This window comes from Accipiter gentilis, chromosome 4 (genome assembly GCF_929443795.1).
Source record: "Accipiter gentilis chromosome 4, bAccGen1.1, whole genome shotgun sequence".
NCBI classification, from domain to species: Eukaryota; Metazoa; Chordata; class Aves; order Accipitriformes; family Accipitridae; genus Astur; species Astur gentilis.
The window spans coordinates 21,964,417-21,988,820 of NC_064883.1; the positions used below are offsets into that span (position 1 = coordinate 21,964,417).

Here is a 24,404-nt window from a genome sequence, read left to right on the forward strand (position 1 = left end):
GCATTGCAATAAATGTTATTAAGTCACAAGATTGATGAAATAGATACTTCCTTTCTTCTACTCTGTGTCCTGAATAGTAGTGCATTTGGTAGCTTGCAAATAGATAATGCCAGAGCAATTTCCCCAAAATTAATTCTCCTTTCCTGTATCTTTAGTCGGATGTCAATGCAGTACTTACTACTTCTTGAAAATATATGAAATACTTTTCCTGCCAGCACTGCATGCATTGAGGAAAGACTCTGATTTCTGACTCTAGAATATATGGAAATGCCATGTAATAAAAACCCTCACTTATGCAGGTAACAGAGGCTGGCAAGAATTTAAGTCTTCTCCTGAATGCTTTAGAAGCAGTTCAAAGTGGACAATAAACTACACCGGCAAAAAGGGTCAGCTTAGGAATGAAAGGGAAATAACAGACTGATTCCTGGAATCACAACTCTGAATCCTGACAGCTTCTGAGACAATGCAGCTCTCTGCTGCTTCTTGCCAGGAAGGAATTACAGAAGTTACAATCCAATTCTGAAATGGAAGAACTGAGACATATCATACAAGTCCTGTGAATCCAAACTTGCTTTATCCTTTTGAGGTATACTAAAATACTAATTTTTTTCTTAAGGGAGAGTGAATGGTAGGAAATGGCAGAGAAGAAAGACCATCCCTTTGTAGGACTGGGGTCAGAGACAGCAATGGTGAAAGAACTCCGTGCGAAGGTAGGAAGGACAGCTCCTGGAAAGGTAACACCAGGCTATATCAGAAGCATGGCACATACATTCAAGAAATCACTGTAGAAACACTTGCACTGTTCCCATAAGCCCTCTCACATAAAACCAGCAGAAGCCACTGTTTATCTCCTCACCAGGCTGTTCCCTGACTCCGAACAGTTTGCAAGATGAAAACCACAGTTATTCTGGAATCCTCATTAAGTCAATACAGGGGACCACTTCCACCCTCCCTGCCCTCACCCCTAAGACTCATTAAAAACAGTTTCAATCACTTCACTTTAAAACAGGCAACTCAGCCACCTGAAGGCAGGCACTGCCTAAATACAAAATCAGACCATATTGCTCTTGGTGAACAGAGGAGAGCAGAAGAATTTGGTAACCAGATTGACAAAAGAAAACATTATTTGCCTCAGTTATTGCCTTATGCTATGGTTACAGGACTAAATGCCACCTCCTCTTTCTGTTGTCCCTGAATATATCCCACCAGGCGCTACACAGTATTCTGTCTCTCAGAGTTCTCCCATGCTTTGTTCAGGACAAAGAATAATCCTGAAACTATTTTATTAATAAAGAAAGAGGCTACACAGGGTGGATGTGGAATGTCCCTTTCAGAAATTATTGAAAACAGACTGGACAAGTACTTCAGCAGAAAAAATTAGGCACAGCTGATCTGGTCTTGCAATGGAAAGATGCCTTGATGATAATAACCATCTGGTCAACCGGATTTCTGTCCTTTCTTCCCTCTGAAAATTGCTGAACAGTTTGAGTTCAAAATGAAACTTACTACTAAAATAGTGTTGTTTTAAGTAAGTGGTAACAAGGTATTCAGAGGAAAAGACAAAACCAAAACAAAAACAGTCTCCTCTATGTTGTCCTATTTTGGCAGCAAAAATGTTCCTTAGAGAAATCTCTCTTTTATTACATGATAGCTGACACGATAGATACATTTAGTAGGAAATAAGAATATGCCAAACTTGAGATTAAAGATGTTGCCAAAAAAGTGATAGCACATCTTTTTTGCTTGGGTTTTTTTGTTTTCAGAGGGAAGGGATTTAGCAACACAGGCAAAATGCTTCACAGCCAATTACATGAACTGACAGGACAAACCACTATCAAACGCTATCCAAAATGAACTTCCTTGTTTGAATTAGCTGTACATAATATGAAACTAGAGACAGAAAGAAAGGAGGGGAAGGAAGATAGGAAAGAACAGAGAGACAAAAAGAGGGAAAGGAGAGGGAGGGAAAGGAGAGGGAGGGAGGGAGGGAGGAAGGAAAGAAGGAAGGAAAGAAGGAAGGAAGGAAGGAAGGAAGGGGGAAGGAAGAGGGAATGAAGGGCAGGAGAGGGGAGGGCAGGAGGGGGGGAGAGGGAAGGGAAGGGAAAGGAGGGGCAGGGAGGAGAAAAAGATAACTCACTGGGGAACAGGGAGATGAATTCTATAGAGGCACTTAGATACGAGAATGCTAGATGCCTTCGGTATGAGGTTTTGCAGGTACCCACTGCAAAACCTGGATATAGAAAGTACAAGGCTAAATCTAAGTAATCTTGGTCTCTGAGAGATGTAACTTTGGTTTGGAGACTCACTAAACCCTGAGTTTCTCTACTTCCGCAATAAAATCTGTTTTATGATACATCAGTGTCTTTTCTTCTGTTAACTCCCTTTCACAATTTTATTTGTTATATTTCTACTTCAAGTAAAGATCAGCCCCAGCTTAGCCTTCAATGCATCTGTAAACTGCAGTATGAACAGAAAAATGTAAAATTGCTCATTTTTCAGTTCCGAGTCCTTAACTCAAGAATAAATACAGGGTTTTTAAATTTTATTTTATTATTCCCTCTTCTCCCTACCCATGGCATTTACTATCCATATGCCTCCTAATATTCCATCCCCAAACTCTTGCATCTTCCTTAAGAAAAAAAAAAAAAAAAAGAGATCACAGCACTGGGAAGAAAGAGGCAGCGGCTAAAGACTGTAAAAGACTTAATGTGTGGCTCCCTTCTTCAGTAGTTTTTAAAACTAGGTAACACTGATGTTCAAGTCAGTAGGCCTAACTGTTTTTACCTGACGTCTGTAACATGAAGTTTGTAAAGCTAGCAGACAGATATGTTACCTTCAAATTTGCTATGGAATGAGTAGAGAAGAAAGGGTGATAAAGAAGGGGCCAGATCCCTTCTGCAATCACTACAGGGGACTGCAGTATGGTAGCAAAAGTACCCAGTGTTTCAAATGCAGAAGCATTCAGTAGGAATCCCCGAGGACACACAACTGAGGAAGTATTGAGATTAAAGGCTTCAACTGGCACAAAGGCATAGCACCAAGCTCATGGTATGAAGCTAAAAGAAACAATTCAGTATTGCAAAGAGGGCAGACTTTGTTTTTCACATCAAGTGCCTGAACTCTTACTTCAGAGTTTGCACTTAGACTGTATAACATGCTGGGTGGCTGCACTAATTAGACCTGCATATTTTGAATGTCAGGAGAGTCCTTTGGGTATTTGTTAACCACATCTTTTCCTCCCACTCCGAGTTGCTTTATATTCAACGTACTGATTCCTGCTACTTCTCTAATTACAAGTAAAATGTTACTTTAAAATTCAGTGAAGCACTGTCTGTGGTTTCTGTATGACGCTGAACCAGGGCTTGAATTTTTTAAATTGTGAGAGGACTTTCATTGTCTCCTCCCAAACCAGATGAAGTTTCTCTAGTATATTTAGCTATCTAATCATTACCTTCTAGGCTTGATAATATTATAATGTACATTTCTGTTTTCAATTTTTGGCTCTTTATCATCAGTGGAATTCCATGCTGTGGTATTTTAAAGCATGTGATTCACTCCTGAATCAGGTTACAGTGCATCTGATTTCAGAACAGCACAATGTTTGTGTGGTGACCTGTGAAAGCCATAAATCAGATGCTTTTTCTTAAAAACAGCATTTTACACACAAACAAAAATATTCATAACGCCTGCTAACATAATAGCAAGGTTAACAAATAACATCAGTTAAAGAGACCATCCTGCTTATATTCATCTCCATTTTTTTAAAAACCTTACTATATTTTTCCTGACAACTCTGCTTAAATTCTCTTTAATAATCCCAAGCTATGGGGATTTCATCCCTATCTAACTTACTATATGCTGTAACCTATAAGTTTTCCATTACTAAGATTTATGTAAATTATAGAAGAAGCTTTGTAGAAGGCACAAATGCTAAATGGATACAAATGCTCTCCCATAGCTCAAGGTAGATATTTCACCTTATCCTCAATAGTTCAGTGATGAGACAGTTCTGCCCTAGGCTGAAACTCTGTGCATAAAAGTAGAATCTGAAGGCTGTCAAACCAGTACCCCTTTTTAAACCCAAAATTCCTCTCTAGAGGGTTAAACAATAGTTTAAAAGGTAGCTTTAATAGTAACTATTAGTATAAATTTTTTCCACCATAAAATTAAGGTCTTGGGGAAAGAAACAAAAAAACCCTCTTGTTTTAAGAAGTTATGTATATCCTAATCTAAAATGAGAAGGGCTTATGTCCTGCCTGCTTGCAGATTCTCTGTTCCTAAACAAATAGAAAGGCACTTTCCTGTATTAACCAGATGATGAAAAGCTCTAGGATGGATTTCAATCTTTTAAAGTGTCATTGCTCTGTTTTAGTCTTGCTCCATAGCACAAAGAATATCCCTACTCAAGTAAGTCTAACAGCATGGTAGATTTTCAACCCCTGCAGCAAAAAGTATCAGCAGATTATTTTTTTTCCAGGAGAGAAATCCAAAAAACCTCCCTAGAAGGCTACTCCCTTGCTTAAGCGCAACATTTGCCCTTCTGTCCAAGTTATCTGCTAAAAAATTGTCCAACCGTCTCTAAATATGTTGAAAACTTCAGTAAGAACCATCTGCAAATTTTCGAGAACTATTTTGTGCCATTTGTAAAAAACACTGGTGGGCTTGGGGAAAAATTAGGTTTGATTACTTGTTCTCCTTGCTTGTCACTCAACTTCTGTGTCTCATAAATGGGTATGACAAACAACAGAGCTGCCAAAGGCAGCCAGGACCTCACTCTGGGCACATAAATGGGCTTCAAAGTGCCACATTATTCCCCCTTTTTCTCTCCTTAATCTCCTGAAAAGTCAAAGGATCAGCTCTTAAGTGTAAGGGGAAGTCAAGCCAATGCTGAAAAGCCCTGCTGAACCCATGACTTAAAGTTCAGAGAGGATGACTAGTGTCCAAAAAAGGGTAAATTAATACATTTTACATCCACAAATTCATTATTCATCAGGGCTCCATTTTTACCAATGGTATTTGGTGTGTAAGACTTTCATAGGGCAGAGCTACAGACCCCTGCAATTTGGCTCACAACTTCAGAGGTACAAGAAGCTAAATTTTGCCTGGAAATGTACTGATAGAGTGAAAATATGCATTGCCTATGGGAAATACCACTTAACCACAAGGCAGCCAAACTTTAGTTGCAGTTTCCAGATTTTGCTTCAAGCTGTAGCTCTTTGCAGAATCCAAACTTGAGGTGACAAAAGCATTAAAAAAGTGTTGAAAATAGTGACAAAAAAGGAAGGGCTGTAACATTCACACCTACTACTATCTGTATTTGCAGAAAAGCAGTGAGAGACTCAAGATCACAAGGCTGTGAACTTGAATAATAAACAACTGGCACATTCCCTCACACTGGAAAACTAACAACACAACCATTTCTTCAGGTTTTAATAAAAACTTTCATATTTGGGGCATGAAAACGAGCACATTTACAGTCTCTTTCTCTCAACAAATGCTATATACTTTATAGCTATATACATGTATACAGATGTATGTGTATATATATGTATGCATATAAAAAATATGAAAATGTACCTATGTATAGAAAAACAAAACCAAAATACAAACTAATATAAAATGAAATTATAAAGGTAGTTCTGACAGCTGGAGACTAAAGCAAGTCTGAATCTGCTCAAAGACAGTGAAACTTACTGATTTTTTAATGCAAAGGACTTATGTGTACTAGATAAACTACACAGCAAATTGCACCATTGCTTTTAAGCAAGACAAGTAAGGTACTAGAAAAAGGTGAGCTGCAGCAACAACATAAACTAATCTGCACAGGATTCCCTCTCACAACATCCCCTCTGGTCCTTGGGTTAGACTGCCCATATAAGTCCAGTTTGCTATTAAAAAAGTTACACTGCAAACTCCACTGCAGGCATAAACCTAAAGCTCATAGCTTTCTGAGCATTAAGAGAAATCTGGGTAAGCCACAAGTTACAACATAGAGAAGAGCCAAGCTCTGTTACCCTGTAATTTAAAACTCGTATGCAATGAATTAATTAATACAATTATTGAATCATTCAGCTTCCAACACAGTAGGTCAATACTCATGCATTAAACCTTGAATAATAATGGTTATTTCATTAACTCAAAGTACTTTTCTCCCCAAATGTATTATAACAAAACAACCACAGCAAGCACTTGAAGAAATCTTTTTAGTTGTTACTGACAGCTGTATAGAAGTATGAGCTGGTTTAAATAATTTTGTGAAGCATATTATTATTTACTTGATGTTGAAAGCCACGTCTAGTAAAGGTATTTATTGATATTTTTATTCATTATATAGTGCTAGAAAATTCTTTATTAGTACTTACAGTTTCTTCTCTGTTTCATTAAGATTCTTAGGCTTCTCTTAAAGCCCAGGAATCTCCTGCATGCAGTAAAAAACTGGGCAGGACACAGTGACTATTTCTGTTCTAAGATAAAGAATCTGCTGACAGATCATTAACCATTTATCAAAGAGAAAACAAAGACTATTACACTGACTTCTTGTAAGCCTTACATTCAGTTGGCCCCTTGCCTAAGAACTGTTACTAACACTACCAGAATCCCCATAAACACTACTAATATCTTGCTGTAGTAAGGAGCGAGGTTATACCAGTGATAATTTGGACTAACAGCAAAGGAAGCATCTGAGAGGCTGTCAATGATACCATCTCTACTGCTGATGGAGGTCTGTGAAGAGCTAATCCTTCCAAATTTGAAGTCTTCACAGACATTTCAAGATCCCTTATGACAAGTACTCCACTCTGGCCTCCAATTCTGTATTTCTCCTAAACAGAAATGCCTCCCATTTGTTCCCATTCATATGACTCCTACCAAGTACAGTACATCTGGCAAAACAGGTTAAACTGATTTCCTGAGTACTCAAACAATTTCTGCAGATTTTCAGAGAAAGCCATCAATTTGAGAACCAAGTCCTGACTATGGTACATATGAATCATTTCTTTTACTTAGAGCAATCTAAACTTCAAATGGAAATCTTTGACTCTACCAACAATATACTCTTCTGGGCCTATTTCACTTATGGACTTGATGTAATGTTCAGTACAAAAATACTGCCCAGAACACAAGCACTGTCTTTACTCTCTCCTACACTGGCTCTAAGCCTTACAATCTTTTTCACTGTATTGCTGTCATTTCACCTATGATTTCCCCAAACAGCTTGTTTCCAAAAGACTATTGAAGTGATTAAAGGTAGGTCAGCACCTGGGTCTGAGTTCCAGTTCTGGACTGACTCATGTTAATATAGTAGCCTATCATGTAAAGACATCTAAAAAAGGTCTTAAACAAATATGTACCTGTCATGGTTTAACCCCAGCCAGCAACTAAGCACCATGCAGCCACTCATTCACTCCCCCCACCCATCCAGTGGGATGGGGAAGAAAATCAGGGAAAGAAGTAAAACTCATGGGTTGAGATAAGAACACTTTAATAGTATATAAAAAGAAGCAGCTGATAATGATAATGATAACACTAATAAAATGACAACAGTAGTAATAAAAGGATTGGAATGTACAAATGATGCACAGGGCAATTGCTCACCACCCACCGACTGACACCCCGCCAGTCCCCGAGCGGCGATTCCCCGCCCCCACTGCCCAGTTCCTATACTAGATGGGACATCCCATGGTATGGAATACACTGTTGGCCACTTTGGGTCAGCTGCCCTGGCTGTGTCCTGTGCCAACTTCTTGTGCCCCTCCAGCTTTTTCGCTGGCTGGGCATGAGAAGCTGAAAAATCCTTGACTTTAGTCTAAACACTACTGAGCAACAACTGAAAACATCAGTGTTATCAACATTCTTCTCATACTGAACTCAAAACACAGCACTGTACCAGCTACTAGGAAGACAGTTAACTCTATCCCAGCTGAAAAAAGGAGAGTACCAATGAAGAACTTGCTATTCTCTTTACAAAAAAATGCAAATATGTTGAAAAGCTTCTTTGGTTTAGTGGTTATGTGTCAGCTAACATGATTAAGTGTACCTTCTGCAGGTAGATAGTAATCTTTGGCTTGGTACAACACAAAAAAACAAGAGGGACAATGTGTAGCAGTCGCAAAGAGACAGAATTGAATTGGGGAGCACAGATCCAAAGATAGCGTACGCTAAAAGTGAGGAACACAAAACTTGGTTAATCCTTACATTTGTTATACTGTGGGCCAAAAAAATCATGTTTTATATATGGTTCCTATGCCTGTTAGGAGGAATAGCAGCACCAAAACACAGAATTAAACCACTCTTGGTGCAAAAACGTATCAACAACGTCCTTAAGTTATGCTTAACCAGAAAACTATGGTATTTATTTATGAAGGCCTTGAGCTTGGCCTTCCCTTGGACAGTCAGGAATATTGTTTCCATGATCCCATGCCTCTTCCGGCTTCTATTTCAATATTCTGAGTGAGATTTCAAAAGAAAAAGAGCTGAGTGCCAAATTAGAAGCCGCTTCCACTGGAGCTGGCTGCTTACCAGCAGCTTTTGTGACTAAATGTCTTCTGTAATGCAAAATCTGTGTGATTTTAATCTCTGTCTCTGGCCCTTTCTTCTATACATTTCTTTACAGCTAGAACCAATTCTCAAACTTAGGTGTCATCCTTCCAGCCTTCTCTCCAAATCCCTCCTCGGAACATAGTTTTTTCTGAAAAGACTATCCACAATGAATTCTCTTCTCAGATACCTGTGAGAATATTATTTTTAGATTGTTTTCAAACAAATGTCAGATGAATTAATAAGCATTAAACTACTAACAAGTGGGTTCATCTTCACCACTTAAACACAGCTTCGTATTTCTGCACAGGGACCATTATCTATGTATCAGCTTGTAAATCACCTAGCAGTGTATGACATCTAGTGTTGATATTATTTATATAGCAATAATGATGAAATTACACAGCAAATACTAACAGGCTTTGCATCACTTCTATTCTTTCTATTTCGTAAAAACTATGAATGTATTACAGAGATTGTCTTGCCTGCCTCTATCTCTACCTCCAGAAAAATCCTTTCAATCTGTATGTTGCTTGATCTTTAATGACACTAATTTTTATTTTCCTTAAATCTCTCCATTAAGTAATTTTATTACACTTACATTGAAAAAAATCACAAATGTAAAAAATCAAATCATCCACAGTCTGTATTTTAGCCAAAAGGAAAACTCGGTTTATATTCAATGTCTCTGAATACATTAGCTGATTATTGCATTTAGCTATAAAAGTTAATTAGTTATTTCTGATAAATTTACTTCTGTTTATCAGAAACTGCAATTCTCTCAGTCATTATTCTGGTAACTACTGAGCCAACAGATCTCTCCCACAAGGAAGTCATGTGGGCCTCTAACCCCAGGGTGAAGTTAAGCCATTTGACACAATGATTCAGCAGTTACCAATCAACTCAACAGAGTCACAAACTCTACCTTGTAACAAAATGAGTTGAAATGAAGATTCAGTCATCCTGGCTGGCAAGGACCAAAACTGTACTCCTCTACAACCCAAATGTAATTTTATTTTGCCTGTGGTAAAATGTTCACAAGGGTTCTACTAAGGAGAACAGACAACACAGAATAAGAAATCTTTAATAGTGTACTGCATTAATATATCTCATCTCACCAGTCACTAACAAAGCAATCTTATTCCGCAGTATCTGATTTCCAAGGAAAGAAAAATAAGAACAATGGGGGGAATAGATGATCGTTTCAGTAAGAGCATTTAAACAGCGTGTAAAAGTGTGCAGGGAAAAGCACTGCAACCTAAGGTTCCCACTTTCCTAAGGATGCAGAAAAACCTACTAGTAAGAAGCAGCAATAACTCAACACACTCAACAGTGGCACCTGTAACTGAGAGCAAGGCTCTGTTGTGACCAACGAACTCCGTAGGCATCGCATATATTCAACCTATTAAGCTTAAAATAATCAGAAATCAGCTAGGAAAAGGGCAGTTTTAAGAGCTGAAAACATAGCAGCTGACTGGCTCTTGAGCTTTGCTTGTAGGTCAGACTACTATTAAGATAAAGCCTACCGACTGTTTTGTATTTTGTGAAGAAGTCATGAGGAGCACCAGGGACGCCACCTTGGGAGGCCACACATCTAGCTAGTGAGAACGGCTTTTGAACAAGATTTTGAGCTTTAGGGAAAAAACCCCAAGGGAGCAAGTCAGATAAGGGTGTGAGTTCTTCAATCTGCCTTAGCTGTACTTTAGAAGACAGTGCCCAACTGAGTGACAGAAACCTTTAGAGAAACCTAGTAAACGCTACTGCTGCTACTCCATGTCTGTAGCTGCTCCTCTAACTGTCCCCACTGTTTTCTGTCTTTGGCAGTTTTCTCCAGTGAGGATTCAGTCTCAGTAAGAACTTGCTCAATTTTAAAGGCTTCCTAATTTTATCATTTCTCCATCCTCTTCACTGCTTTTGAGACTGGGTATCATGAAAATGGCCTTATAAATGAGTATTTTCTACCATCCAGTCACATGCTCTGCTACTGAAGTCATGGCCATTTCAATTCACTTGGTCCTCTTGCTTCTTTATCAACGCTCCCACAAAACCTGGTCAGATCATGTTCTTCACATATTATTCTCCTACATCAGATGTAAAACTCCCTTCAGTATTTCATATTCCAAAGCATTTAGTAGGTGACCAAGCCTCATAACCATGTAAAATAACTAATCTGAAAATGGTCTTACAGAACCATAACCCAAGTATTTTTCAGCAGCTGAGAAGAACAAAACCAAAACATTCAGATAAACAGCAGTGCTTGGCTTAGATGGATCCAAGCACTGCACTGATCATTCACCACAGACCACAAAAGTTAAACATTTAATACTTTATCACAAGCAGTTATGTCTGATAAGTGGCATTCATGTCTGATATGGTAAAACCATGGAAGTGTTCAATTTAAAGCTTTGCAGGTGCTTACTATTCAATTCTACACGATCCAGCATATTCTAGGATGAGATTCATCTTCTCAGCTCAGGAGATCTACAATGCAGAAAACTACAGCTGATCCAGTTCTCTCAGATTCCCTTTATCATCAATGGGAAGAAACAGGCACTTCTGGCACACAATTAATTTAAAATATTTTATGGTCAACTTCACAATAAAATGAATTGTGCTGACACCTTCACTGATTATTCTGACTAGATTTATTACCTAGGTCTACACTGACTATAAAGAGAGTCTAGCATGAATAATTCCAACGCAGACATACTTTTATGAATAAATTTAATCTTAAATAAAATTATATTCTAAATATTCAATTTATCTGTGCAATTGTTGCTAATTAAAAAGAAGCCTGGTTTTTGTTGTTCGAAAGTGAATAATCTAGACAATGACGTTCTAATAAATTTTGCAGATGAAATATTATAATGTATTGTAATATTTGAAGTTACTAAAACAGGACAGAATTCTTTTGTTGTGTGGGAGAAAGGGAAAATATTTAGTTGGGTATCTTTTATACTGAGATCAGGTGTCAAAATTTTAAAAACTACTTTTAGGAAAGAAGCATATGCAACTATTATACCCTCATAATTTTTTTCCCAAATGAGCTGTAAAATTGCCTGAAGAACACCAAACAAATTTAATCATTCAAAGAGTTACCATGAAGAAAGAAAAAAAGAGAAAAAAAAAAAGACTCCTCCAGGATTTCTGAACAACCTGCTGAAAACATCCATTCATTCAACACAAATTTCCTTACAGTGGGACCCTACTGTTTTGGTTAATAACTCCATGTTTTTCCCATTGCCCTTATTAGACAAAGAGCTGCTATTAATCTTCTTAATATTTTTCTTTTGCTCACATTTATATTGGAAGTACAGTTAGGACAGTAATTTAAAAGGGAACACCAGTCTTACTGGCAAAGCATTGAATAGATTTTCAGGAATTTGATAAAGAAAGAATATATTTTGTAGCACCTTTATGAAGATTTCAGCATGAATGATTTATATCAATTTGGATCTCAAAGTTTAAACATTTACAGAGCTTCTGTCTCAGTCAAAAGAGTAGAGAGTGAAGCAGCCTCTTTTTTATTTGCATCTCCAGAAAAAAATATAATCTGAAATTCAGAGTAGCTTCAACCTTATCAGAAAATAATCAAATACAGCACCACTCTAAAGGCAGAAGATCTGTGAAGAAGTTAAAAGCGTTTTCTCTAATACTTCTCCTTGACATATATTTTTGCAGCACAAAAATCCCCTAATATCCTCTCAACTGGAGGCGAGTCATGTTCTAAAAAACAGTGTGCACACGACTCCCTCCAATACACCCAAAATTAATTTTCAACATGACTGCAAAAGGAATAAAACCCAACAAGACCTGACATGGGAAGAGACAGTCCCAAATGTGTTGTGACCAATGCAGTGTTCCCTCTGACATCAACAAATTTTCTGTCAAATTCATCCTATATAACATATTGGTAATCTCAATACACTTTCTCTGATTGCATTACAATTGCTTAGACCAGTCCTTACCGAAACTTCTTAAAATGCCATAAAAACTAGATAAGGTAAGACAAGACAAGACAAGACAAGACAAGACTGTAGCCTACATTGACCTGAAATTCCAAGAGCTGTGTATTTATTTAACATATCAGGAAATTTTGACCTACAAGAAACCACCACTACTTTGATCTTCTGTCATTCTACTGCAGTGAAAAATACTTCCCAAATCATAGCAATGAAACAAGAAATATCTCCCATAGCCAGATCCCGGGCACATTTACCAATGTTTCTCTCTGGCTAGCTTAGCTATGCCTTGAATGCCAGAGTTCCTTTAATACTATTACTGATTGGCAGGCATCAAAAACGTTTTAAAAAGCTGTATTTTTTTTTTTTCAGTTTCAACATTCACCTCAATTTCCAGAATCTTCTGTAACAGGAAACCTTTGTTTTTCCTGTTCTACAAGAAAAATCAGCTTCAGAAACCTGTTTTGTCTCCCCACAGCTCCATGCTTCTATCACCTCCTCCTCCCCCTCCTGCGCCTTCAGCCCAGGGCCAGCAGCAACTGCTACAAACAATCCACTTTTGGCTTGAATACTCATGAAGTGCTCAGACATAGCAGGATGAAGCACACGATGAGGAAAATCTGTCATTGATCCAAAAAGCTTCCCAGCAAAGCTACAACACTGCAAGTCACGCCACAACATATACTGCAAAATGACAGTTTATCTAAGATTTTTTTTTTTCCTTTCAACCACAGGTAGGGTCCACATGATTTCCAGCCACTCCATCTCAGCCACCCTCTGGAAAAGCCTATTCTTCTGTTGTATTTTGGGACTGGTTCAGCAACAGCCAGATCCTAGTGAGTAACTTTCCACATTGATAGCAATTCTTTCGAACTGAGCAGTCAGATGGTATCAAATGTACCTTAGGCAAAAAAAAGCCTGAGGGCATTGGAGGTGCTTGATCATCTGAAGACTGCATTTTCTAAAGAAAACATATTTCCTGTATGCTTTTTCTCTAATATTTTTACACCCATTTAGTGAATGAAATTTAAACTATCCTCTTGAATAGGAATCTTCCGTTAAGACCTTCATTCATAAGGAATCATGATAAATGTTTATAGTGGAGTAAGACCAATGTGTATGTTGTACAAAGCTCTCCATCCATCTCTGCTACATATCTTTCATTATTTTTTTGATGTTTCTGAGTGCTATGTAACTTTTTTCTTTTACTTCCAGAAGCCTTACCTATCACCCATTAGAGACTACCTATTTATTAGCTTGCAGTGAACACAGTCTGAATAGTGACATCAATACAGTTTTGTAACAGAGAGAATTCTGAACTAGAGCTGTTAACAACCAAGGCACACTTCTCTGAACATTAGTGCTGAATTTAAGCACCACCAGCAGATGTCTAAAGACTGTAGCAAGAAATCACTGAGTAAATCACACTCAAATTGTTCCTGCAGTATTTACATTATAGTCCAATAAAGAAAACTTAAAATGTTTAGTTCTTTGCTTCCAAAATGAAAAGTAACCTTCTCATGTTTTCTGGAGAGATTTCAAGGCATGTATTTTCTCTATGTATCTTTCTATTTTTAGTAAAAGGTCCCAGACTGTTAGGGGTTGGCAAAGATGGTAGTCCATGGGAGGCAAGGCTGCTGTGGCTCCATGTCCCCAGGTCCAGCCAAAAGAGGGGCTGGGCTGCATTCCCAATAGACACACATGCAACACCTATATACGTGGCAGGCCACACAGATGTATGTGGACAGAAACACTCAGCACTCACATGACCACAAACAACACTGGCGGCCTCATCCTGTTCCACTGTCTAGGCAAGCAGGATGAAGGTCTGCTAGTGGGAAAAATTTGCACATAAACAATGTTAATCCCTTCAGCAACTGGCCTTGGATGTTGTTTATCCCGCAACTGGCACTGGATGACCTGGACCTTCCAGTGACCTCGCACACACATGTACTGCAGATCCTCAGTAACTGGCCTTAGACATTACCAGTACCTGGCCCCTGGATCCTCTCATCTCCAGTTGCCTCAAACAGGCCTTCTGGCTGACCTGTGGACTTAGGGCTGATTCGAAACATGGCTCCGAGGCCACTTAATCTACTCACTGGCTAGTCCAGATTGATACTCACTAGCCACTACACATTGATATATGTACTGACATATGCATGCACTCTGTGTCTCCAGCTGCTGGCACCCCATGCTCAGGGACCCCTCTGTCATGAGGTCCCTACTTCAGTTGCTGGTACTTAGACCTCCATACACAAAAGTGGACACAGCAGAGTCCCATCATCCAGGAAAATAATTAGAAATAGAGTTTAATAAGAAGATAGGACAGACTGCAGTGATCAGGTATGGTCAGACAAACATCATGGTCTGAAAAGCCACCCATTTCCACGTACTGGCCCCTTTTAGCCCCTGCTCTGTTATTCCAAGCACGTTCTTCCCCAAACCGCCTTGACCCCTGTGGTGGGTTGACCTTCACTGCCTGCCAGGTGCCCACCTGTCGTGGTTAAACCCCAGCCAGCAACTAAGCACCATGCAGCCACTCACTCACTCCCCCCCATCCAGTGGGATGGGGGAGAAAATCAGAAAAAAAGAAGTAAAACTCATGGGTTGAGATAAGAACACTTTAATAGTATATAAAAAGAAGCAGCTGATAATGATAATGATAACACTAATAAAATGACAACAGTAGTAATAAAAGGATTGGAATGTACAAATGATGCACAGGGCAATTGCTCACCACCCACTGACCAACACCCAGCCAGTCCCCGAGCGGCGATTCCCCGCCCCCACTGCCCAGTTCCTATACTAGATGGGACATCCCATGGTATGGAATACACTGTTGGCCACTTTGGGTCAGCTGCCCTGGCTGTGTCCTGTGCCAACTTCTTGTGCCCCTCCAGCTTTTTCGCTGGCTGGGCATGAGAAGCTGAAAAATCCTTGACTTTAGTCTAAACACTACTAAGCAACAACTGAAAACATCAGTGTTATCAACATTCTTCTCATACTGAACTCAAAACACAGCACTGTACCAGCTACTAGGAAGACAATCAACTCTATCCCAGCTGAAACCAGGACACCACCCAGCCACTCTCTCACTCTCCCTCCTCGTCAGGACAGGGGCAGAAAATACAACAAAAAAGCTTGTGGGTTGAGATAAGGACAAGGAGATGGCTTACCAATTACTGTCACAGGCAACACTGACTCAACTTGGGGAAATTAATTTAATTTATTGCCAATTAATAACAGAGTAGGGTAGCAAGAAATAAAAACAGAACTGAAAACACTTTTCCCCCATTCCCCCTTCTGCCGAGGCTCTACTGCACTCCTGACTCTTCTATCTCCTCCCCGACCGAGTAGCGGTGGATGGGCAATGAGGATCGTGGTCTGTTCATAATGTTTCATCTCGGCTGCTCCTGCCACTGTTTCCCTGCTCTAGCTTGGAGTCTCACCCATGGGATACAGTCCTTCCAGAACTGCTCCAAGGTCGGTCCTTCCCATGGGCTGCAGTTCTTCAAGGACTGGTCCAGCATGGGTCCCTTCCACAGGATGCAGTCCTTCATGAACAGATTGCTTTAGCATCCTCATGGGGCCAGAGGTCCTGCCAGCAAACCTGCTCCAGCGTGGACTCCTCTCTCTATGGGTCCACAGGTCCTGCCAGGAGCCTGCTCTGTTGTGCTCTCTCCACAGGGGCACATCCCCCCGTTCTGGTGTGGGGTCCTCCCCGGGCTGCAGGTGGATATCTGCTCCACTGTGGACCTCCCTGGGCTGCAGGAGGACAGCCTGCCTCACCATGGTCTTCCCCACGGGCTGCAGGGGAATCTCTGCTCCGGCGCCTGGAGCATCTCCTCCCCCTCCTTCTTCACTGACCTGGGGGTCTCCAGAGTTGTGGCTCTCACATGTTCTCACTCCTCTCTCCGGCTGCTGTTGTGCAGCAGTTCCTTCCCCTTCTTATCACGGAGGTGCCACCAGCATCGCTGATAGGCTCAGCTTTGGCCAGTGGTGGGGCTGTTTTGGAGCCAGCTGGAGTTGGTTGTGTCTGGCATGGGGCAGCTCCTGATCTCTTCTCACAGAAGCCACCCCTGCAGCCCCCTGCTACCAAAACCTTGCCACAAAAATCCAGTACAATCCCCTTCTGTAGACTCCTCCTGACAGGTGTCACAGCTGGGACATGGGGTGGATGGCTCTCCGGTGACAGCCCTGGAGCAGGGGGCTCCTCCCTCTGAATGAGCTTACTGGGATCCCCCTGCCGCTCTGCCTCTGGGCTCCCTTGTGCTCCTGGGGATGAGACCTCCATCACCCAACCTCACCCAAACTCTAGCTCTATAACCCTACTAACTGGACAAAGAAAATGAAATAGCTGTTTGTGCAAATTAGCTGTGACGAGCAATTTTTGGCTTTTAAACATTAAACGCTCTGTTAAAACAAACTGATCTGTCAGATAAACATTATTAAGGGCTGCAGACCAAACAAAAGTTATATATTAATGGAATGTCTAACTATTTTCCTTTTTTTATTTCAACATTTCTAATATATCAAAGCTTTCTATGATACTTATGAAAAATTATCATAGAAACAATCCTAGTATTTTAACACAGTCTTGCTGAATCTTGTGAAAAGAAAAGAAATTAACAGCTAATTTTCAGATTTTTAAAGCTTGATTATATATTAAATCAAGTTTCTGGGCTGTAAATGCTGGATGGAAGGTGCAGCAGCCAGATGACTCAGACACCTGCTGTAAAACAACTGCAGTTCAAAATCGTTGAGAAAGTTTTGTTAGTTTAAGTTTCTGCCAGTAGACTTTACACTGGATTACACAAAATTTGTCCAGGTCAGGAGTTTTGCTTCATGACCCTTTCACCTCTTCTCCAGTTTCTTGTTTCTTCACTTCTGAGATTGCTATACCAAGATGTCCCCAACTCTCTTTCATTGCAAACTCAGTGCCTGTGTTTTCACTGTGTCTTTGGACAGTCACCACCAGCCATACATCTGGTAACAGGGAATTTGTCCCTTTGCCTCAGTATTTGGTAACAACATGGCCAGATAGGTTATTTCTAAACATCCCAGAATACCTCTCTCAATGTATTGGGTTATGTAAAAGGTGTACGGACAACTGCATCACAGTACAGTACTCTGTTATGAGAAAATTTCACACAGTGAATTGTAGAACATGTCAGTTCATATCCACCTACAATAATACAAATACCAGCTTATAAAGAAAATTGAATAATATGGTATACGTGTAAGTAACATCTAGAGTTTGAACTACAAGTTAGTGTAGCTACAGATTCCCAAATATTTAAAATGTTTAATGAAGAGATAAATATGGATATCTCATACTTGTAAATTTCTTTCAAAATACAAACAGGTTAAAATTAATTTTATTTTTAGCTAGTGTACTTCATCAGTAAATCGAATCATTCATTTTAATATTCAGTTTATTTAATCACTGCCATACCCAGGACTTTCTATATCAAAAGGAAGAGGCTTAACAGGAAATCAATTGTGCTCTTTCTATCAACTTTGCAAACAAGCACACTGTAAGTCTGATATTTATTCACTCTTACTACTTTGTTTAGCTAAAAAGGCTACATTTTTGAGCAGCTTGTCTTAGACAGGAGTTCTGAACAAAGCCCTTAGAAAGACAGAAGAAAAGTAAATAGTAAAAACACCTCAGTAAATTACTCCTAGCAACAGCAACAATTCTAACAGTACAGGTTTTCAGAAGCAGACTCTAGCAAATAATAGCACCTTCACTATGTTTACAGGCAAAAAATGTATTGCAAACCTTGGACTCAAACTAGAAAAAGGAATTATTCTTTTGAACATTTGTTTGCAATATGTGCAAAATAAAACAGTTGTCCTGTGAGACTTAGATGCTGAAGGTCCCATACAGTTAGTAGTAAAATGTAATTTCTAAATTAACTTTTTTTTAACACAAAGAAATTATTTGAGATCTTATCATAAGGGTGCAATATGAATTAACTAATGGACTGCTCAGAAGTCAGTAATTATGACTTAATTTCTTTCCATATGTGTAAAAAATTTCATGTGTTCTTGTTGTTTCAATGAGGCTTATTTTCTTAAGAGATATTTTCTTGACAGAAATAACCTGAAAATCTCAGAGGAAAAAAAAATCACACAGAAAATATAAATAAAAACTGCATGCTATTTTAAATTAGGTTTAGTTAAATTTTTCCTGTAATTCAAGAATCAGGAATGGGGGAAAGTTTGGGGATGTTAAGAAACAAACAAACAAACAGATTCAGTGATGAAATGAAAACATCAATTAAAACCAGAAATACAGAATACACAAGGGAGGAGAGAAAAATATTTAGCAAAAATCAAGATAAATGAGAAGTAATAAAGTATAAAAAACTGTTAGGTGAATCTAAAACACCGAGGAAAAATTTATGGTGGGAGGCTAGATAGCTAGTAAAGTTACAGCCTATGAGGGACAAAACAAACCTTATACCACACGCCCATCAGTAGATAGAAACACAGAGATGAAAAGAATATTAACAATAACAGGTCAGTATATATTTCCATTCTGTTTCCTAATATAAGGAAGAGGATATTTATGAAATTCTCTCTAACTTACTCCCTACTGAAGAAGAGGTTTAGCAACGTCTACTCAGTACTAGCTTCATGAAATACTAGACCAGAACAGCTTGTACCTGTGATGTCTGGACATGGATGAGATGTTAATCTTTAATTGATCTTAGAGTGCTGACAAAAATACAGGAGAATGGAAGCAACTAATGTTAGGGGTTGCCGTACATGTTGACTGCAGCAATTATAAACTTACTTATTATTAAGATATTAATGTTCACTATTATTATCCAAAATGAAAAAGAAAACCTGCCTGAATAACACGAGAATAAACATATATTGTGCCATCTGGAACTAGATACAATCAGTATGGTATCCATTAGGTACGGCTTCACAAACAAATTAAGACAGGAAAACACATCAAGAACTGTGGAACAGCCACTATTTTCAAAGAACTGTGGTATAGGAGTATTCAGGATGCAAGCTAAAACTGTACAAGACTAATGTTACAAGGAACAAAGATACCAAAAATAAAATTAAAAACTGTTATACCAGTCTGTGATTATAGACTAATTTGCATGTTTTCTATTACTACTTGAACATGTTACAAATTCCATGTCTGCAACACACATACATATGCACATAATATGTGTCCATGTATGTGCACAGACATAAGGTATTTACAACCTAGCTGACACTCTTGCATTTCTTAGGCCAGTTTTTCACACCCAAGCAAAACTTCAAATCATACTTACCCCAGAATACGGTTCATTCCATGCCTAGCAGCATAATGGAGCGGAGTATTGTGCTGGTATGTTTCTCCATAAGAAGTATTTGGGTCAAGAGTTTCTTTTAGTTGAGGGTTGCTCTCATAGATTTGGCAGGCCAAGTTTTCATCTCCATTTATAAGAGCTTTGCGGAATTTGGTGGTTGTATTTCCCATGTTGCTATCCTAGCTATCAATGGCACTTTTTCCTTCCCCCTTCATCCACTTGTTGTACGGTTCTGTAACATGCTTTGCACCCTAAAAAGACAAAAAATATTTCAGTTATTCTGTAAAACACTCTTTCCTAGATGAATTCACCGGGAGGTACAGCACTGTAAGCAGGGATGTGAAGAAGTACATAGGGCCTATAAACTCTACTCATGAATTGCTGAAGTCCTTCTTTCTAGGTAAATACACACAAATTCCCAATTTTTCACAGGTTATTTCCCTGATAAATTGTGCCATCTCCCAGTGCAAATATCTTCACTACCTATACTCTTTGAACATATGGAAAAGAAAAAAAATGGCCAATATCCACCTGTATTAGACGACAGGGATGAACACTGAATTTCCGTTAATGAGAAGTGAATTATAAATTAGAAGTGATTTCAAAACACATTAGAACCAAAGCAAAATTCTTAAACGAGGTAAAATTCTTCACAAACATGCAAGAAAGCAGACGTTGGTTTAACTTTCACTTACATCATGCAAAAATGTGCTTGAAGCACCTGTGCTTGTGTAGGTGGGTATAAACAGCACTCTTCCGTGCCAGCAAGGCGAATGCACATGAACACAGGAATTACCATGGCCCCATCTTAATATTTCTGCTAAGCGGACTCTTTTAAACACCTAACCCCATTTTTAAAATGACACTTACGAGATCAGTAATGAACAGGTCCATACAATGCCAGGCATTATACTGCCACAAATCAACTGCACCTTACAAGTACTTCAAAGTACTTTCCAGCTGTTACGCTCCCCAGCCTCTCACCTTTATCTGATGGAGGGGACCAGCAGGTTGAGTTGCATAAAGACAGGGCAGACAGAGCATCTCCACTCATGAGATGGGACAAGAGAAGCTTATCAGGTCGTGCAGTCGAGAAGAGCACGTGTTGGTTTATGTCAGTGGGACAGACAGGGGATTCAGCACCAGTCTGCAGCTGCTAGCACTGTGAACCTTCTAGGAGGTCTCTTTTGTCCATGAGTCATCCCATTCAGACTGATCCATGCCAGAACTTTCACCCCACAAAGCACACACGGATCCAAACATGCCAGGCACAGCAGGTTAGGAATTGAGATTTCTAATGTTGGGCACATATAATCAGGCAGGGCAGGAGCTGCTTCGTGCCCAGTACCTTATATTCAACCCGATGGGACTATCTCAAAACTTCTGTTTCTACATTGGCTTTCCAGCACAGTTACTGGTGCCCAGACAGCCTTATAAACAGAAGAAATACAGGAATCCAAGGGGTCTAGTGCTGCACAAAATCCCAGGGAATCAGAATGTAGATGCAACTCATGTGAAAAGGATTTGGGGAAACCTGGGGAAAGAGCTGCAATGAGATACTTTTGTTTCTCCAGAGTAGTCCTCTCATGAGCTGCTTTCAGCTACTGTTGTGAACTTCTGTGTCACGTTGCATCCCAGTCTTACTATAGCTTTGCCGAGATCCCTTTCTGCACAAGATCCTAGCAGGATGAGTGTTGCACTGTCTCCTCTCTGCAGTTCCTCTGAGAGGTCATTTCATGAAGGGGAGGGAAAAGACTACTTTCATCCTAATCTCACCAGTGCCATTCAAGAAGGAGAGCAGTGGCCTACATTTTCATCCCCTTTTCCTACATAACCTTGGTGAGGCAACCCTTATTTTGGAGTTGTTTTGTCCTACCTTTTGATGTCACTGTGTGAGATAACAATGACATTGCCAAATCAGCTGACTCAACACACTAAACATGTTGCCCATGTTCTCCTGTGACCAGAGTTACCTAACAAGCAACTGCATTAAGCAGCTGAAAGTTTTTAATACTAAAAAACACCCTTCAGATGTTTAGTTATATACACAAACCAAAGCCCAGATTCTTCAGTCACACTACGGATTCTGCAGCATTTTGTATCTTTCCATCATCTCTATATTATAAAATATAAACATGAGACACTATGCAGATATATTTATATTCTTCAAAAAAGCCACTACATGTTCACATTACCATGTCACAGCTCTCAGTGCTGTAGATTAATGTTTTCAGATGCAGAAACAGCTGCATTACTCTAAATATTGCATAGTTTCAGGTGTTAATGAAAGACTGTACAAAACCAAGAAAAACTCTACACTCTTCTCAATCAACCAGCAGTTCATATTACCTTCAACAAATAGGATCTCAAAAATAACTTGAAAGAATGATTTTTCAGTAAAGTTTGCTAACGAGATTAGTTTATGATATTATAATATCTGTCAATCCCTATTCACCACCAATAGCTCTCGAGACTATAAACTAAATTAGACAAGAACAAGTACCTGGAAGATATCATGTTCCTAGAATCTTCATGAAAATCAATAATGAAGATCCCACTAGTGCCCATAATAAGAAGAAAAGCACAAAACCTTCTTCCATCATTTGAAATTAGAAGGCAACGGCACCAACTGCCATGCACTTATTTCTGGAAATTAGCACATGGATAGCTTCTGCCAGCTGCGGAACATGCTGCCTCTTGCCCCAAACTGGAACGTTAAACAAGTCTGGGTAGGCATGAGGGAGGGCGTTGAGGGTATAAGGAGATAAGATGGTGCCCTCAGGCAGTCTGAGAGGAAGCTGGGGCAGGGTGGTACTGTTGAGATGTTGAAGAAGAGATCTGAATGGATTTAGGCAGGGGTCTGGAAATGTATGGGAGAACTGAGGGTCTGTGTAGGGTGGCTCTACAGAACTAAAAAGCTCAAGTTACCGCAGTGCAGAAAAGGCAAAAATTGTAAATTTCATTAATTCTGTTGCACACCAAACAAACTGTACTTATTTTTGATGGCGTATGGACATATTAGGTGGTAGCACAGTCTTTAACTACTACTAATACAAAAGATGCAGGCACATTGCTTGAACCATTATGTACATTATCATAACATCTGGGAATTTTAGGAATACGTAGCATGTACTGCATAAGTCCCTGAGCAAAACAGTGACATCTGCTTCCATAAAAAAAGCTTACAGCCCATGTGCACAATAAAGGGTTACATGTGATACAGACATGATATAGAAAGGTGAATGAAATAAAAAGAGTAAAATACTTGTCTGCATAACAGGACCACTCTCCAAATGAAAAGATTCTCAGTCAAAGGAAAGGGAGAATTTGAAGAAGGATTATGAAACAGAGCAATGATGCAGCTTTGAACAGACACAAGTGAAAACTCCCTGCAAAACCAAGAATCAGCATAGAGGTATTGAAAATTTAGCAAATGGCTAATGTAACTACAATCATCACGTTATCAAAATAAAATGGAAGATGATAGAATGGGGATAGTCCATGAAAGCCCTTCAGGTGAAGGCAAAGAGCTTATATTTGATGTGATAGCAAGAAACCAGCCTCTGGAAGAATGCAAGGAGAGAAGTGACAGGGTCAAAACTAACCCAGAAAACAATTCCCTACTTAAAATACATGATACAATAAACTGTACTAATGCCTTTCAACTTCATACAGTATCCACAATGTCTTTCATCTTTAACACTAAGACAGGCATTAGTCTTTTATGCTTTGGAAATTTGGTGGGCCACATTGTAGTTTTCTTTTCTGAATCGGCCATTAAACATGCCAGCTGAAGTACAGAAAGAAAGGGGAGAAGCTGCCTCTGTACCCTGGCTGCAACAGTTGGCTCCCAGCATGTTTGGAAGTCTAGAAGAAACCAAGATGTGACAGCTACTGCCTCTCTCAAGATGGCATGGCTCATGAGTGCCCTGCTGTGAAATATTCAAGATCTGCCCATTTGCAATCTTCAGTTCATCTTTCAGCTAACAGACCAACTGCATCTTCCACCAAAGAAGGCTCTACTTCAACTGAAGGAGAAAAGGACAAAATACGAATTCATGCAACAAACGTCTGGATCCAAAAATGGCTGAAAGAAGCCCAGTCTGCCTTTTTTTTTTGGTGATGTTTTTTTCAATTAAGAGCTTCAAACCCGTTATGTGTTCTCAGAGGACAGTAAGCTAACAAGGCCAATGCTGGAACCAGGCAGTGATTCAGTGAAAGAAAACTTGGTTTGCTCTTTCGACCTCTCATTTCATGTTTTTGAAAGTGAAGGGCATGTATTTCCTCCTGAAAGGGGGGAAATGGGTGGCAGGGAAGGGGTCTGGAAGGTTCAGCCAGTCCACAACTTCAAGGACCTGGAGGGGTCCCGTGGGCTGAATACAGGGGTTGCTAAAGCAGTTTCAGCAGCTTCCAGGCTCTCATGGGCAGTGTTCAGTGTCAATGTCACTGGTCTTGCTTTGACGTTTGTGTAAACCCAGCATTTAAAATCCTTAGGCTATTTTTAATGTGACGTATTACAAAAACATCACAGTGGAACAAAAATGACAACATGAAAACGACAATTTTCAAGTATTTTATCTTA

General features: G+C 39.5%; 1 protein-coding gene across 3 annotated transcripts in view; it reads right to left on the reverse strand.

Annotated features, from left to right (window-relative positions):
• ANKIB1 (ankyrin repeat and IBR domain containing 1) overlaps positions 1 to 24,404 on the reverse strand; it is a 99,547-nt gene that overhangs the window by 44,184 nt on the left and 30,959 nt on the right. For all 3 annotated transcript variants that reach the window (XM_049798076.1, XM_049798077.1, XM_049798075.1), the window contains exon 2: positions 19,805 to 20,073. In XM_049798076.1, coding sequence (XP_049654033.1) covers positions 19,805 to 19,992 — 188 coding nt within the window. In that variant the 5' untranslated portion in view covers positions 19,993 to 20,073. The remainder of the gene's footprint in view (positions 1 to 19,804; positions 20,074 to 24,404) is intronic.